The 17192-nt window shown below is 37.6% G+C and overlaps 1 protein-coding gene across 2 annotated transcripts in view; it reads right to left on the minus strand.

Moving 5' to 3' along the window:
• The window catches only part of SRGAP3 (SLIT-ROBO Rho GTPase activating protein 3), a 212721-nt gene that overhangs the window by 27742 nt on the left and 167787 nt on the right, over nucleotides 1–17192 (minus strand). The window contains exons 11-15 of one of the 2 annotated variants that reach the window (XM_063291622.1): nucleotides 16518–16545; nucleotides 7397–7427; nucleotides 6752–6812; nucleotides 4093–4170; nucleotides 1135–1269 (exon numbers count right to left, since the gene is read on the minus strand). In XM_063291622.1, coding sequence (XP_063147692.1) covers nucleotides 1135–1269; nucleotides 4093–4170; nucleotides 6752–6812; nucleotides 7397–7427; nucleotides 16518–16545 — 333 coding nt within the window. Of the gene's footprint in view, nucleotides 1–1134; nucleotides 1270–4092; nucleotides 4171–6751; nucleotides 6813–7396; nucleotides 7428–13226; nucleotides 13330–16517; nucleotides 16546–17192 lie in introns of both variants that reach the window. The other variant, XM_063291621.1, reaches the window with a different exon arrangement.

Here is a 17192-nt window from a genome sequence, read left to right on the forward strand (position 1 = left end):
ATAATTCTGTGGAAATTGCCTGTTGCATCATGCCAGGAGGCTAAAGTTCTCCAGGTTTATTTCATGGTATGGCCCTTGTGATTAGTGCATCTTCAGATCTAATATTCCTTTCACGTTATTTAATTCTGCATCTGATGGAATGTCCAGTTGGTCCAACAGAGTGATGGACATCTTAACTATAGAGCATATAGAAAGGAGACCATTACTTCAATGCTGCATCACACCAGCACCCTCCACCAAAGACATCCATTATTAGGTCCCTAAGGAACGTTGCTGCCTAAATAAGTGATGTGACTAGCAGACCAAAAGAAGTTCAACACCTGTTTGGTGATCTTCTAAGTAATGAATACACTATACAGTATATAACTGAAGCAAGAATTATGAAGAGCATGCAAACTTTTCATAAACCTTATGTGTGACCATCAGCATTAGAAAAATACTAGACAAAAGTAGTATAGGATTAAGATTCAGGACAGTGAACAAGATAAAAAAAAAGCTGCCCTTTAATAAGGATGAATTCCCCAAACTAGAACCAATGAAGTGTACAAAATAAACTGCAGTTGTGATGACAGTTACATGGGACTATAGATTAGTTCAACTATGCTTTTCCCTAGAAGCCTTACTGTTGAAAAACCAGAAAATTTTTCTGTATTAATGTAAGTTTAAACAAACGAAAGAATGATTTTAATATGAGGAAGGTCAAGTTTCATTTTATTTTTATGCTCGTTTCCGTAATATTTACGAACAGAAGAATCCTCAAGGTATCCAGTAATATAAACAAGATGTTACAAATATTACTTAAAACAATATGGAACACTAAAATGCAGTTAAATTGGTCCTTTATAGCCTAAGAAAATGTTTTCATGTTGGTGATGCTACTTACATGAGAGTGAGTTTTATAAAAATCCTACAATTGTTACTCCAGTGAAAGTATCTTTCAGCTTCTTGCTTATGACAAGGAAAACAGAGAGGGGAGGGAGCCGAGCTTCTCAACCACATAATATATAGTGAATTACATGGCCACACAGATATGCACCTACTCCGCAATACACATAACACAATATCCTGCCACGTCATTCAGCTTAAATTAGTATTCAAGCAACTGACGTATTATAAATTACTCACTGTACTTACTTATAGTAGATATCAAATCCTGAAACCTTTCCTTAGGAAAGAGCGGATTTTCTAGTCCCCGGAAATACAACTTTAAGACCCCAGCAACAGAATTAATATCACGCTCATTTTGATCATCAGCAAGGGGATCTTCACCTGAGATAAAAGATTTATTTCTAACATTAGATTCCAGTTCTAGATTATGCAGAAAATACAATGCACCATAGTAACAAAAAGGTACTGCAAAGATCAGGAAATCAGCTTCCCTTATGGCAACCAAGAATAATTGTTGTAGCCGTCGTCGTCATCATCATCATCATCATCATCATCATAATCCTGCCCAACTATAATGTTATAACGTAGGATAATATGTACATACAAATCCATCACTCTATAGCCTTTCAGGGTGAACGTTACAGAAAGCATAGAAAAGGAGTAAGTAGAAGTAAGAAATGGAAATCTAACAAAATTCACAGAAGCACCATTTATTATCCTTCTCTTCTCCCACCTTGCAAATCATCTTTGTTTCTTCTGCATCCAGATACCAATTCATACGTTGTCTTTTGTTCTTTAAAATTCTCACTTCTTTCTTTCTGAGAACTCATCAGCTATAGCCAACCTTGATTTTCTCAGTCTTCCTCACTTTCCTTCCTATATTTGTTATACGATTCAACCTTCCTTCATTCTCTTTATGTGACTAAATCACTTCAATGTACTTCTTTTATACTGGTCACTCACTTTTGTATTGAATCCACATTTATTCAGCAACCATTCATTCTTGACCTTTCTCGTTTTATTATGCATAAGTACCCCATTCCAACTGCACTCAATATATCCATCTCTCACTTCTATTTAACAAAGTGATAAGAAGCATGTCCTTACAGCCAACAGTTTTCACATATAATAAACTTCATTGCCCCCAACAGACCCCTACCTTTCTACTAGTGTTTGCATGTCTTAACATTTCTCCAAACATTTTTCTGTCTTCAGTCAACTTTCTACTAAGGTACTGTACACAAATTCATTTACTTTTCTAATGTTTCTACTTTGGTTTTGCTATGTTAATCTTCAGATGTATACTCTTACAGGCTCATACAAGAAATCTAATATTCACTGATAATTTTTGGGGTTCTTGGCATCATCTGCATACAAACGTTCACAGACATTCACATCTCCAAATATGATTTGTTCATGTAATTCTGTGTTTAATAAAGAATGTGCAAAAATAAAAAAATTCTTTGGTTTTATGAAGCAATATTGCAAAATCCTGCAATACATTCCAAATAGCCATGCCTAAAATCAATAGAATAAGATAGTCAGTTATGACTGATTCAAGTTTAAGACCCAAATTATTTCAATGGGTCTACTTTACCATACTTAATTTCTGGATAAACTAAGGGCAGAACAGAACATGTGTACACGTGTCTTCAGTCCAACACATGTATTTACATCTATGCTTTGATGGAGAATAATATCATTACTCGCATAGGTACTGTCATTGCATCTGAGGATGATTTTTGTACATATTTGAAATGTGTGAAATCTTTTTTGTTCTATATATGCGAGACTTGTGAAATCTTTAGTCCTCCTACATTATGGCTCTCGTTATTTAAACCCTCTGGGACAAAAAGAAGTTGGAGGTCCAAATATTTCCAGATGGCCACAGTTCCCCCACTCCAATATAAGTAGACTGAGACAGTGCAAAACAGATATTCATGAGCTAAAAAGCCTCAACAGTGCCAAGTCAGATGTGCATCTAGTTGCAATTATGGAAAAAAAATATGTATTTAGGAATGTTAAAAATACAGCTTACTTTGTATGTTTCCTGGCACCACAGGAAACATACCCCAAGAAGGTATGAGCTGAAAATTCCTCTTTAAAAATCTGTCAATATACCAGCAGGAAACAAATGAACTGCTTTATGGATTAGGAGATTTTTGCCCATATTTTTTTCTTTTTTGCTCATTTGGGGGATTGCTTTTTGTCAAAAACCTATCCTACAAAATAAAATTGTTTTAATTGCGTTCTAATTTAATTTAGTTCATTAGTTTACATTAACAGAAACAAATATTGCCAGTAAAACAAGATAGGTTTGATAGTTAATTCAATTTGGAAGGGGTAAAAACTGGTCTTCAAAAATATGAATGGTGAAATTCCATAAAAGACTACGTGGAATTCTCCTGTCAATAATATTTTAACGCTACCACATCTTCTAGGGTAAAATGCAGGCTTGTTATATTTGGTATTAATGATAAAGCATCCCTAGCAATCTTGGAGTCGCGTCTCATAGATAAGTTCTGCTTTAGCTGCATCCACTGAACTTATATCACGGAGGAGCACCAAGGTGTTGGGATGGGGGAGCGTATCTAGGGAAATAGCATTGGAGGTGAATATACGACTTAAGGGTAGTAGGTGCTGAAACCAATTGACCTGAAATAGTGGGAGAGGACAGACTGGGAATAGATATTGAAATCTACATAGTGATTCACAGCCCAAAGAAGAAGAACCCCCTGCTCCTAACATGTCCACAGATGAGAATATGGTGGTTCTAAAACCACACTGAGATACAGAAAAGGTGTGACGTGGCCCAAGGAAATCAGGGAAATTTTAAAAATTCTATCCCATAAAAGGAAACAGAGGGAGAAGAAACAGGAGCCCTGAGATTTTCTGAACTCAAGAAAACATGTTCCAGACAGCTGCAACAGACAGAATTAAGAATCTGGTAAAGGTTTTGGTGTGGTAGAAGAGAGGCAGATCAAAAAGGTTGCTGATATCACAGAAAACTTCTAGAAAAGGTGGAGAAGGAACCACAATAACAGTGGGATGGAGGAAGGTCACAGAACTGGCTTATCTCTCAGATCGCACACGGAGAAAGGAAGAGACAGAACTCAGAATCTGTATATGTCCTAAGAGGTAAATGTAAAACAGCAGCAAGTCACTTTAAAAGAATGATCAACCATACCTAGTGATCATACATACCTCTCTCAAATGAGTTCTTGATATCATTGACTTCAACCTGAGATCCAGGAACTCTAAAAATACCCTGTTGTTGTAAACCTGAAGAGGGAAGAAAAAGTATATTTTCAAAAGCCTATTAAAGTATTTGGAATCAACACCCCACTTTAAATTTCAATCAGTTTAGCCATCCTCTCATTTAGGTGTTCCAAACATACCTTTTATTTATAGGATACCAGTAACAGTAGGAAAAAAACCTTTTAGTTCACAAATAAGTTCATTGACCCAAATCTAATGATATATCACGTCTAATCTTCTTTCTCATATATCTATAAATAAATCAGTGAATTCTCTGTAATCCTATATATGCCATTTGTGTTGGTATGTTCAAGCAGATGCTAGGGAAGGCTTAGGCAGTCAAATCTGATTTAGAATTTTCTTGCCAGACCAGGAACACAGAATGGCCCCTGCTATCTCTTGCACGGAAGAAGCAGTTGACTATAACCCTGCCCATTCTACCCTAGCTTCAGTGCAGCCTTTTGCTGAATGAATCCCTGTTCATGGGGAGAGAGAGAGGAGGATTTATTGTGACAGACAAGAAATTTAGGTAAGCTGAGTATGGCCTAAAGCCTTCTGATGCAATTTTCAGGCCCCAGCAGTGGAGGAGAGGAAATATTTCACTGGATTTCATTCAAAAGCGTCCAGGCAAATAATTTGGTCAATGAGCACAATTCCATATCCAAATATTTATCATCCAGAAAGTATTTTGCTTTGCTGTTAAAGCAAGCATGTTTTTGTAAGAATTTTATAAAGTTTCAAGCAGATAAAAGCTACCAAAAAAAAAAAAAAAAACCTACAAAGGAAAAAAAACTAAAAAAGTATAGAAACACAAGAGAATTTTTTCAAAATTACAAAAAGAGGTGACTTCCAACTTTTAACAACAAGGATATACAACAATTTTCCATAATCAACCCCTTATTCTATATTAAACCAAAATCACATTATTTTAATAAATCATTCCATTGGCACATTATAAAAATCACTAAATATAGTTGCTCCCTCCCCTTATATTAAAATTAAAAAAATTATAAACCTCCTAATCAACTTCCCCCCCAAACATAAATTTATTTATTTCCTTCCCACTATTCTATACATTCCTGTCTGCTATAATAAAGATCAAACTAAAAAACATATAAATTGTCTGCCATTGTACTTGATAATACAATTTTAATAATCTTAATCATATTAAACCAAGACATTTATTATTTTTTATTATACCTTAATAATCTTAATCCAAATTGTTAAAGATAAACGAAATCAGCCAAACCCTAAAAGCAATCCAGATAAATATTCTTAAACCCTTATCCCACTTCAAAATAAACCAGAGCACTTACATATCCCCACAATGTGCAGAGCATTTTTCTTAAAAAGATCAAACAGCCCAACTGCCCCCCTCAAAAACTCCGACTTCTCTTCAGGAGACCTCCCATACACAATAAACCCCTTCTTTTCCATGGCGTTCCATGGAAGATCAATTTCACTTATGGCTTGCAACTCGATCTCTCCCTTTAATTACTTCGACGATCCAATCTTCATGCAGCATTTCAACAGAAGTCCCAATCTCACTCTCAGAAGAGACATTTCTGTTGCTGTTAAAATCCTCAGTTTCATCCATGGCATCCCCAACCAGTTGACACATTTTAGACCTCATATTTTCCACAATGTCCTGAATGCCTTGCATAAAAACTTAGTAGGAATCAGAAACAATCTGTTTAAAGTCTCGGTGGAAGTCAGAGAAAGTCTTTTTAAAATCCTCCATGTCTCATGAAGTAGATTATGGAGCCCGCAGGAGCTCAACCAGCAAAAGTCGAAGATATGAAGGAATTCCGGAATGTGTTTACACAAGTGAAAGTGAGATATGCAGACAGTTCCCCAGAGAAAGTAGAAGCAGAAAACTGAAAGTTCAAAAGAGCCGATTCAACTTGTAGGAAAATGCTAATATCTTCAAATTTAGTACAAAAATAATAACAGGGAGACAATTATTTCCTCTCAATCCTCCTTAATATTTGGATGGAAAACAAAGTCCAAAACTTAAAAAGAATTTTTTTTAAAAAAATGATCCCAAAAATAAGAATAAGCACCAAGATAACCCACTTCTCCTTGCTGTAGAAAGCCTCTCTTAGGGTATTTGTACTTAAAAGAAATATAAACTGGGAGATTTAGAAATTGGGTGGCCGGTCTTAGTGTCCCTTCTAGGCTACAGTGGGGCTTGGAAATGGTGATGTCCCAGCCTCCTGGCTAGTTCTTACCAATCAAACATGAATGCTGTTTGCGATCTTCTGGCTGCAAGCAGCTGTCTGGAGGACAGATGGGGTGATTCCAGGTGTTTTCCTTTTTCTGGAAAAATGCTCCTGGGCTTCAGGAAAAACCTGCCTGAGCCAGAAAAAACTGCCGTGTTGTCAGTTCTGCCTACTGAGCCCGCGGGCACAGCTGTTCAGTCCACCATGTCCCCACCCGAAGTCCAAAGCAAGCATTTGTTAATTAAGTATAACAATGGCTGGGTCCCAAATAATTAGTCAAATAAGCTGACATATCATTTTGCATTTGAGTGGAGACACATTCTTGTGCTAGAACTTTGAGAGAAAATGTTGAAGTCAGTGTGGAGGGGAGCAATTCAACTTACCATATAAATTAATATAGCGGATGCAGCTTTCAACCACAAGTGGAATTGCCTGTCCAGAATCCTTGGAAAAGAAATAGCATTTTTAAAAAATGAATATATTGATTTGAGTATATTGATCTGATGAGCACAGTGGTTTGATGAAGCACACTCAAGCAAAACTGCACAACCAGGTTGAAAAATGAGCTCTGTTAGTTTAGTCACTGAGTTAGCATGAAATTAAAATATGTAAGCTTTCAAACAGTGCTCTGCACATCCTTTATACTGTCCACTGTAAGAAAGATAATTTGGCAGTGTTCCTGAGAAGTTGAATCTTGATTATCAAAGTGATGCATCTGGACCACAGCTACGAGCCAGACCAGACCTTGGCTAAGCTACACTAATGCTTACATAACAAATGAAACCTTCCAAATTTCACAAAACCAGTTTTGAAGTGCTATGCTGAACCTTGTGTGTGTGTGTGTGTGTGCATGCGCACATGTGTGTGTGTGTGTGTTTGGAAAAGTTATCCTTTCATGATGTTTGGCTTTTGTACTCTTTTTTCTTTCCCTTTCAAAGAAGGGATACCTTGAAACGCACCCCTTGAACTATAGCAACTTATTATAAATACAGACATATTTTTCTAGGTAGGGGGCCTCCAGTCAGTACCTGATTTCTTGCTCGAGCATTCCTTCTTCCTCTGATAAGCAAATAAAGCAGCAAAGTTGGGGAGAAAAGAAAAGGTTAAGCAAGAGTAAGAACAGTTAGGGTAAGCATATTTTCCAGAGGCTATGAAAGCTCAAATGCAATGGCAGCTTAGAAGGAACTGCAGTAGTTCAGGCTCCGTCCAACACCCATAGAACTGCTTGGTATGCAATTACTCTGCTTCAGCAACAGACTCTCAGCTGCTTCTCGCCATTTCCCTTTTTTCCACACTGAGTTCTTCCAACGGTTCCATTGCCCAGATCATTTTATTTACATAGCCCTCCTGGCCAAAACAGACATTCTTGTCTTGTGTGTTCAGGGACATGCCTCAGTTGGATGGTCACAGTTTGTTGCTTTGGTACTCTTTTTTTCCTTTTGCTTTGCTGCCTTGACTTCCTTCCATGTGCTTATTGTTTTACCATTCGGTTTTAATGTTGATTTAACACTGATTTCAACATTAAAAGCATTTAATGAGGTAGTTTTACCCCTTTTACTGTATGGGCTGCCGGCCTGTGATTATTCCTATTTTTTGTAGAAAAAGCTAGAGGTTGTCCTGTTGGAAGTCCTGGCAAATCCTGCATGCCTCATTTGCATGTGAATTAGCATGCAAATTGAGCTGTTCCACACTGCAACTCTGAGGAAGCTGTTTGTTGCCACTCCCACTTCCTCTTTCTCTCTTCCTCTCCTTCTTCCACCCAGGGAAAAGCAAGCATGCTGCTCTGCTCTCCATTCAACAGGGCGATGTGCTCGGGCCTTGATGAAGAATTCTGCCCCTTTCTTCCACACAGCTCTTGGCAGCTGTAGGGCTGAGAGTTTAGGGCAAACTAAGTATTTAGAAAGAACAGAAGAACAAAGGAACTTCATCTTTTCCACCAAGATGGATGTAACACAAGCAACAATAAAGTCAGTAAGAAATTCTTTTACTTATCTTAACCTAATCTGTCTAAGCATGTGATTCTTTATGCGTGGGAGGGCTGAATGTATAAGATCAGTAACCTGTGTTTCTCTGGCATGCTCATTGAAGCTATCTAAGATAATTTTCTTTTTTCTGTGCCAGCTTCTCAGCTGTGTTATAAGCTCTACTCCATTTCAGTGGTTCTAGCAGGCCACTAAATTGGCTTCATGTCCAAATTTCTTTGAGCACCCTTTGCTGCTCCAAGATGTGTTCCCAATGTGGCACTTCTGTTGGAAGCATACCAAGTCAGGCCACTGTGGCAAGCTTGAGTTATGGTATTTAATCATCTGCCTTTTTGACCAGGAAACCTAGTCCTCTTTACCTAGCTTGATTCTTTCTGTTCAACCTAGTGGCTTCCGGACATAAGTAAATGGGTAAGATTGGACCTCTTCCCAAATTGTTTAGTACTGTTGGGTTTTAGCAAAGCTAAAGAGACAATATAGCAATGGATTCTGGATGCAGACCCATAGGGTCAGTTATTGTGTTTTGAGACTCTGGGCCCCCATCACGTTCCCTCTCATCTCTAATCTCTGGAGTCTCAGAAATTAAAAGCACCCCCACTGGCATGTTTTGATATATTGCCCACAACAGTGACACAAGAATGTATTCGGAGAATACCAACAGAAGTCTGCATTTGCCCTTGCAGATTTAATCAAGTACAATCTTTAGCTTACATCTTTCTATATTACTGTTAATGTGGCAATACGTAGGTCTACACTTACTGTCTCCCTACTATCTGAACTCCTGCAGGGCACTAATGACTTTTATATATTTTGTTAGCAAGTAGATATGTTTGTCACATATATATAAAGTTGTTAAATTTTGTCCTTAAGCCTGTTATCTTAGGAAGCTAATGATTACTCAGTGCTGAATATAGAATTGTTCAGTTGTGACAATTCTTATCTTTTTAAAAAAAAATAGTTTTAATTTTATCTACTTTATTTTTCTTTTAAAGACTGAATGTGCACACTATTAGTAGTACTGGTCTAGTGACCGTAACGAAATGTAATGAAATAGAACAGCGCTTAGCAAGGATTATTATAAAAATGAACATTTTGTTTCAAAATTCATCAGTAATAATTTCCCTGAGGAAACACTTTTTTTGGAAGGAGGTTTTATAATAGTGGTACAACAATGTTTTCAGTGGGCCAACAGGCATAGAATTGAAAGCAAGGGATTCAAGAAAGAAGTAACTGGAAAAAATAGGAAAATAAAAATAGGATTGTTCCGTATGGCAAATGGGTTCAGTCTTTGGAAATCAATTTGGCCTTTAAGTGAAGTGCCAGTGAAGGATTATTTTTTTTTAATAAAAAGGGCATAATTATGACAAAGTGGTTGACATTAAAGCAAATAATTACATTAAATGTGTTAATGTTTTCTTGATATTAAAACTATAATTCAATCATAACTATAACTACAATGTTGGAGAGGCTCTAGGACCCACATCCAAACAGCTTGTACACGATGGTCCTGTTGGTGAGCACCAGTCTGGCAGTCTGGAAACTCTAGCCTATGAAGTCAAGAGGAGGCCTAAGTAACTACATAGAGGCCTTGTCATGGCTGCCAGTTGCAATCTGTTGAATCAGCAACACTATGAACTGGAAACTTTGGATCAGGAACTTGAATTCCACTGGTTATTTTGAATTTTAAAATACAAATTGCCTATTACATGGACTTAAGTCCTGAAATCAACATGGTGATTCACAGCTGGTCTACCTCTATGATAATGAAGACTGCTATTGCACTATATTTTATTTTGTTTCACTTTTCCACAAAAGGTCTCGAAGGAGGAGCTTATATAGGGTCCCTCTGCGGTCTTTCAGGTTTAAAAGGTCACAGCTGTTTAGCAGAATTGCATTATGTACCTTCCTCCTAAGGCTGTGCATATCTTGGAAGAGGTGTTCTGCTCTGACAATAAGCAGAGGCAAGAACCCACGTTGTTTCATGCTGGTCTATTTCTCAGACCCTCTCCGCCTTCTTGGGCAAAGCTCTTCCTGAGAGGAGCCTTATTCCATCCATGCACCCACTCCTCTCCATCTTTCTCCTGTTCTTCCACTTGAAGTGCTTCTCAGCTGGGCAGGAAGCTGGGGCATCCCACAGCATGCCCTGAAGCTGCCCAGCTTCCAAGCCCTTTGGCACCAGCACTGGAGGAGAAGGCCTTAGAGGACCCTTCTCCCACAGCACTGCCTTGAAGTGGTTCAGGGCAATCTGAATTACCCTGAGGCAACTCTCATCACCACTTCACTTCAGTGAAGAGGATCATGTTGCCTCCACAGTGTGAATCTCTTTGTCAAAGGGAATCTAAGTCACTTTTCCTACTTCAGATTCTGGGATATTGATTAGACTTTGCAGTGGTAAGTTCAAAGAACAGAAATTAGCTTTTCAGAAATGTACACTGCATATTAGTTAAGCCAGGTTAAATCTGTAAAAAAATCCTAGAAAATTTAGTTAAAACCATTGGGGCCATTCATGAAAAAATTTGCTCTTGAACTAGAATAATAATAATAGTGGGTAAGCTGAAAAGTGTTTGTCCTTGCAAGGATCTACATTGCTTTAAAGAACTCAAATCCTTCCATATTTTATAAGTATGCCTGGGGTGCATGGATGGAATGCTGAATAAAGTTGAACTGCAAGATGATCCCAGTCCCTCAATCCAATTAAAACTTCAATTTCTTTAGTGTCTATTAAACCAAAGGTCTTTCCAGAGAGATCAGGGCAATCCAGCAGCAGATGAGCTTTTGTGCATATTAAGCCTTTAGGGCTTGGTACGTAAGAGGAAAAATATACTTGTTGCATGAAGCACAACTACATTTGGCTAACGCAAATTAAAAATGAAATACTTCACCTATCATTCAATTGGCATTCTCAAGCAGCTGACAAAAATGTTTATTATTTCCTATCTATATTATTAATATCGCTATTTTTTTCTCTCTCTTGGCCATTTGGGAGGAGGTTGCTACAAACTGTTCTTTAAAAAAAGAGAGGGGGAAAAGGTCAAGGAGTGCTTATTGGTCCAATGCCCTCAGTAGAAGCTGAACTGACTCCTGTGTCTCAAGCATCTTTTATCAGCTTTATGTTGCAGATGTTAACAAATCAGCACACCTCGTGTTAGCATATTTATGAGTTGCTCTAGGATGCAGACTCTATGTGAGAGGAAGCTGTTTGTTGCCACTCCCACTTCCTCTCTCCTTCTTCCTCCTTCCTCACCATCTGGGAAGAAGCATGCTTTGCTTCTCTCTCCATCTTGGGCCTAAAGCCATGTGCTTGCCCCTTTCTACATGCAGCTCATAGCAGCTATAGGGCTAAGAGTTCATTACGTTTAGGGAACAGAAGAAACAGAGAATCTTCATTTTTCCACCGAAGATGGATGTAACTGAACCAAGAATAAAGTCAGTAAGACTCTTTTTACTTATCTTAAACCTACTTTGTCTAAGCATGTGATTCTTTATGCTTGGGAGGGCTGAGTGTGTAAGATCAATAACCTGTATTTTTCTAATGTGCTCATTAAAGCTATTTAAGATAAATTTTTCTTTTTCTCTGCACAGCTTCTCTGCTGTGTTAAGCTCTGCTCCATTCAGTGGTCCTAGCTGTCCACTAATGGCTTCACTTTATACACCAGTAACAATCTTATCTGAATGGCAACTATGCAGTCACCACTAAACCATGCTCCAGAATGGGTAGTGGGCTCAGTTTGGATTATCAGAATGCACAATATATAAGGTTACTTTTAGAAACTGCAGTTGGCACACAGAAAAAAAATATAAGAATATTAAATGGGAATTGGGATTTTGAATACGTTACATTTCTCATGTACTACATTGGTTCTCAGCTTATTTTTACATCCATTTTGAAATTAGTTTGTTTTTCCAAGCCTGAAACAACATGTGGAGTCAACGGTATGCAAATTATATATATATATATATATATATATGTATGTATGTATGTATGTATGTATGTATGTATGTATATGTATATGTATATGTATATGTATAGGTATATGTATAAACATCTAAACATTGATTTCCTCAGCTTGTACCTATCTAAACCTTATTATATTTTTCTAAACTTACTAAATGAAGTGAAGCAGTAAAAATTAGGTGAATGGCATTTTCAGCAAAGGTTTCTGGGGCACCACTTTCCCAGCACCAGATGAAGACTTACTTATTGGTGTAGATCTTTAAAACAGTTTATTTTATTTTATTCTAATCCTCTTGCTTTATAGGTGAGTTTTAATTATGATGTTATTTCTTAAGCGGTTACTGTTTGTAGTTTAAATTTTATATTTGATTTAGGGGTTGCCTAGAGAACCTACATACACAGCAGATATACCAGTCTGGCCAATAATGAAAATCCAGGAATTCATAAAAACACCACTTTTTATTTTAACTTTGACTCACAGGAAACCATTTTCTAAGAGAGGAAATCATGCTGCATTTAAATTTCAGGATGTCTGTGTGAACCCCAAGCTTCAAAGAACCACTGTAGTTGAACCTGTAGCAGTAAGATATGATATTCTACAAATCAGCGTGCTGGCAAGAACAAAGGATGCTCCCCTTCCATATTGTTCCACAGAAATCTTTTCTATTAGCTCATCCCTTCCCTTTGCAAAAACAGAAGTACAAAACTCCAGGGTTGAATTGTATCCCTTGCGAGTTCAAGCGTGGCACCAGCAGACTCTGTCACTGAGAGAGAGCGCATACCAACCATTTTCATGGTGTGACGTGCAGTGCATGGGAAAGGCCAGGTCCAAGGAAAGGAAACAAGTCAGTGGTTAGAAGCGGAAAACGCTACCATTACATCCACAGTGTTCACAGACTCTTACTGTTAAACAGCCAATACCTTAATGAACGTTTCCATATTGCCGTTAAAGAGTTTATGATTATAGACTGAGAGAGGCCTAGGTCTCCTCATTTTCTGTGGTTTAGGGGGAAGACAGGGGGGCCTGAGAAAATGGAACAAAAGAAATCATAAAACATCAATGTGAATACAATGGCAGGGAAAGAGCTCCAAGACTGCACAAAGGAAGCCTCTGTGGAGGTGAATACGTTGCTTCCATGAACCTTTACCTTGATACCTTCTTCAAATGTATCTCATCTAAATAGTGATGACGTGAAGAGCTTAGAGCAGTGTTTCTCAACCTTGGCAACTTTCAGATGTTGCCCATGGCTGGGGAATTCTGGGAATTGAAGTCCACATACATCTTAAAGTTGCCAAGGTTGAGAAACACTGGCTTAGAGCAAGGTCTCCCCTGAATCTTAAGGATACAGTGCCAGCTTCCTACTCTGGAGGAAGAGGGTTGGGACATTGCTTTATTATTGCTATTTGGGAACTTCTTTTTAAAATGCAGTTCACTTAAGCAGGAAAAAACAATATTTAAGATAAGCCGGGAGGGAAAAGCAACTCTTCTCTGAAAAGGTTCTAAGCCCTTATACCACCATGATCCTAGCTTTTTAAAATTTTTGTGCGAACTCCATCTCATCGCAATCCACTATTATCATTCACTGCAAAGGGTAGACTTAGTGCATTCTGACAAACTAAAAAGGCTTCTTTCAACTGCCTCTCCAAATATAAAAAAATCCATGTGCATCCAATTAAAATGACTTTCTACAGCTTGAACTGACCAACATCTTCTATAATCCTGAATTCTCATACATTTGGTTAGAAAAAGAATTCTACATTTGAAGGCAGCTGGTCTCTAAAAACCATCTTTTCTACCATTATTAAAGCAGGTCCAAACTTCTTTGCTAATTCTGTGCAGTTCATTAAACAATGAAGCCTTACTGTTTTTTTTTAAAGATTAGTTCTGGTTCTTTTGCTGAATTGGGTGTCAGACTTCACACACTATTGTTTTTCCTTTTTCTACATTATTGCAAACTGAACTAAAAAGCAAGCGCTGCATTTATTTGGGAGTTCTGGAAGCCATTCACTTGTATGTATCTCCTTCCTTGGCAGAAAGCATGCAGTGGTTTGAATGAGTCTACAGACTGGGCCAGAACAAGCAGCTTTGATCAGTCCTTCAAGGGACAGTGCTATGCATATTAAAACAAGGGGAAGTGTGACCAACAAAAACAAAGAAAACAATCTTACTATCCTCAAATCTTGTAGTAGAAGTGAATTTCATACCTTAAAAAATTGTTCATTTACATAACAAAAAAGAAACTAAGCAAGCTTTTAAAGCTAACATACCCTTCTTTTCATATAGCATTTTTTCGTATAAAAGCATACCCGAGAGCCCTAGAACATACCCAATTTCTATGGGAAGAAATCACACTGCATTTAAACTTCAGGATGTCCAGATAAATCTCTCTTCTGATCTGATTTCTGGGTCAGAAATTACCATTCCTCCACCATGTTGGTTTTATACCACCTTTAAAGAACATAGTCCTCAAGGCTCCCAAGAAAACTAAGTAAATGCTGCCTTGGTTCTTTGTCCTATTTCTCAATATCTTCGTGTGGTTGGCTCTGTTCAGGTGTGCCCTCGTGCCCTGTATTTTGCTTAGGGATTAGGCAGGTATTTTGACTCAACATTTTCATTTTATTAGTGTAAAAGCAATCAAATTAGGAAGTCTGTGAAACCCCAGCCCAAAACCTAGCTCCATTTATGTCGTGAGATTAGCTGCCAGCATTTCTGGTGTCTGATAGAATACATTATCCATGAACATTTCTGGCTTCAATGGAAATGGTGCTGGTGATCAAGTAAGGAACTAGTGCTTAAGAGAAACAACTATCTAAGGACTGAAACAAGCAGAGATGTTGGATTTTTCTATTTTATTCAAATTATTTAACTTGATCCATTTGGTCTTCCCATCATCACCAGCAGAAACTACCTGGAATTGCTTTGCCTTTTTAGCCAATGGAGCTCCGGTTTGTGCAAAATGAGCTAGATAAATTTGAATTCGCTTACATTTCAATCAAAATAACTGAACTACCAGGAGGGTCTCTTATATGCAGAATATCTTTATTTTTTCTGCAGCCTGGAAATTAAATACCTTGCATTCATTATAAACCCAAGAATCTCTATTTTATGTAGCAGGCTAAGCTTGACAGTCTCCTTGCACTTTTTTCCAGTATATATTTGGTAAATATTATCCCCTCCCTCTTTTCTATCATTCGGTGAGAAAATTTAGAACTAGCATGCTTGTCCACATGCCAGGGATAGGCATCCTAGCCAAGCTGCTTTTCTGTACATGAATGATTGCTTCCTTATGCCTACGTATTATGTGTATCAAAGAAACTTGGAAATCTTCCCTTTATCTGAAAATGTAAATGATCATTTGAGCTAATGATTCTCCATTATTGGTGAATTTGCATGAGAATAGGAGCTAATAAATCCCCAATTTAGGAGTAGCTATTACTACACAGAGCCATCAGTGCATAAATCAGCTGTGGGTAGCTTACCCATTCAGTTCTGCCTTAACTGCTTTTTTATCACTACTGCCAAGTGCTTCTAAATTACCTTTCACTACTAAACTGAATCTTGTGTTGCTCTCCTTCCAATTTCTGAGAGCAGCTCACTTTTGTCAATTTCCTAAATGTTACTTATTTTTTCTGAATTCATTCCTTCCCTCCTTACTCTCCCTTTTTATAGGAATTCAATTCTTATTCTCATTCCTAATGCCTATTCTTCACCCTCTTTATTATAGACAAAAGAATGATTCAAAAGCCATCATATATCAGGATCTGGAGATTAATCTTCTATCTGGGGATTGAAATTTAATAATCTGTCCCTGAGCATATACTAATCAGCAAAGGAAAGACTCCCAGTTTGGCTAAGGGAGCTGGTCACTATTAGAAGTAGCTAAACAAACTGATACATCCAAGAAGACTTCGCATTACTCTCTGCTGACAGAGCCTTACTCTTGATTTCAAAGCAAGTCAGCTAGAAATTGCCACTGCAGCAAATACAAGGGGTTTTTTGTTGTCCTTCTAATTAAGCTATTTGAGTAATGCAGCCACAAGGAAGCCACTCATGCAGGGAGAGAGCTGCCATTCGTTTTTTTTCTTTCCACAGCTCGTGCTTGGAAGATTTTTATAAATTTGAAGCAGATGGATTTTAAATAGATCAGTCCTTACAAAAGCAGTACCAACCAATCCCCAGAATAAAATACAGAAACAAAGAGTTCCACTTACCTAGTTGTTCCACATTCAGCTCTTTCACCTGGGGAGATGAGGGGGAAGAAATTATATGTTAATTTCAACTTTACTATTTATTTGTATGTGTATGTGACAGGAGAGTTTTGTTTTGGAGGAAAAGAGATAAAACTGAGCTCAATGTATTGCTGTAGCCCAGTGTTTTTCAAACTTGGCAACTTTAAGATGTGTGGACTTCAACTCCCAGAATTCCCCAGCCAGCATAGGGAATTCTGGGAATTGAAGTCCACACATCTTAAAGTTGCCAAGTTTGAAAAAAACTGCTGTAGCCCATAGGGTCTTGTCTTAAAGGCAACTGAACAGACCTCTTTCAATCAGCCATTTGCAGGAGAAAAACTATGCCCAGATCAAACATTTGAAGGCCTTTTAAAAATCAAAGGTGTTTTAATTCTTGTATTTTCATTGCCTTGTTTTAAGATAGGTAGTTTAATTGTTAATAGTTTTATTCAATTCTTTTCTTATTCTTTTTATATACTGTTCCGATATCCTTCAGGAGGAAGAGTGTTATCATTATCATCCACAGATACTCCAAAGCCTTGTAAGTCATCCTCCAACAGTGGCTGTGGACTTGTGTGTTACTGTTTCAAGATTTCTTTCAAGGGTCAACTTTCATGCTATGCTAACTATATGGCAAACTGTTTTGCCTTCCCTTTA

This window comes from Candoia aspera, chromosome 2, assembly GCF_035149785.1.
Source record: "Candoia aspera isolate rCanAsp1 chromosome 2, rCanAsp1.hap2, whole genome shotgun sequence".
Taxonomy (NCBI): domain Eukaryota; kingdom Metazoa; phylum Chordata; class Lepidosauria; order Squamata; family Boidae; genus Candoia; species Candoia aspera.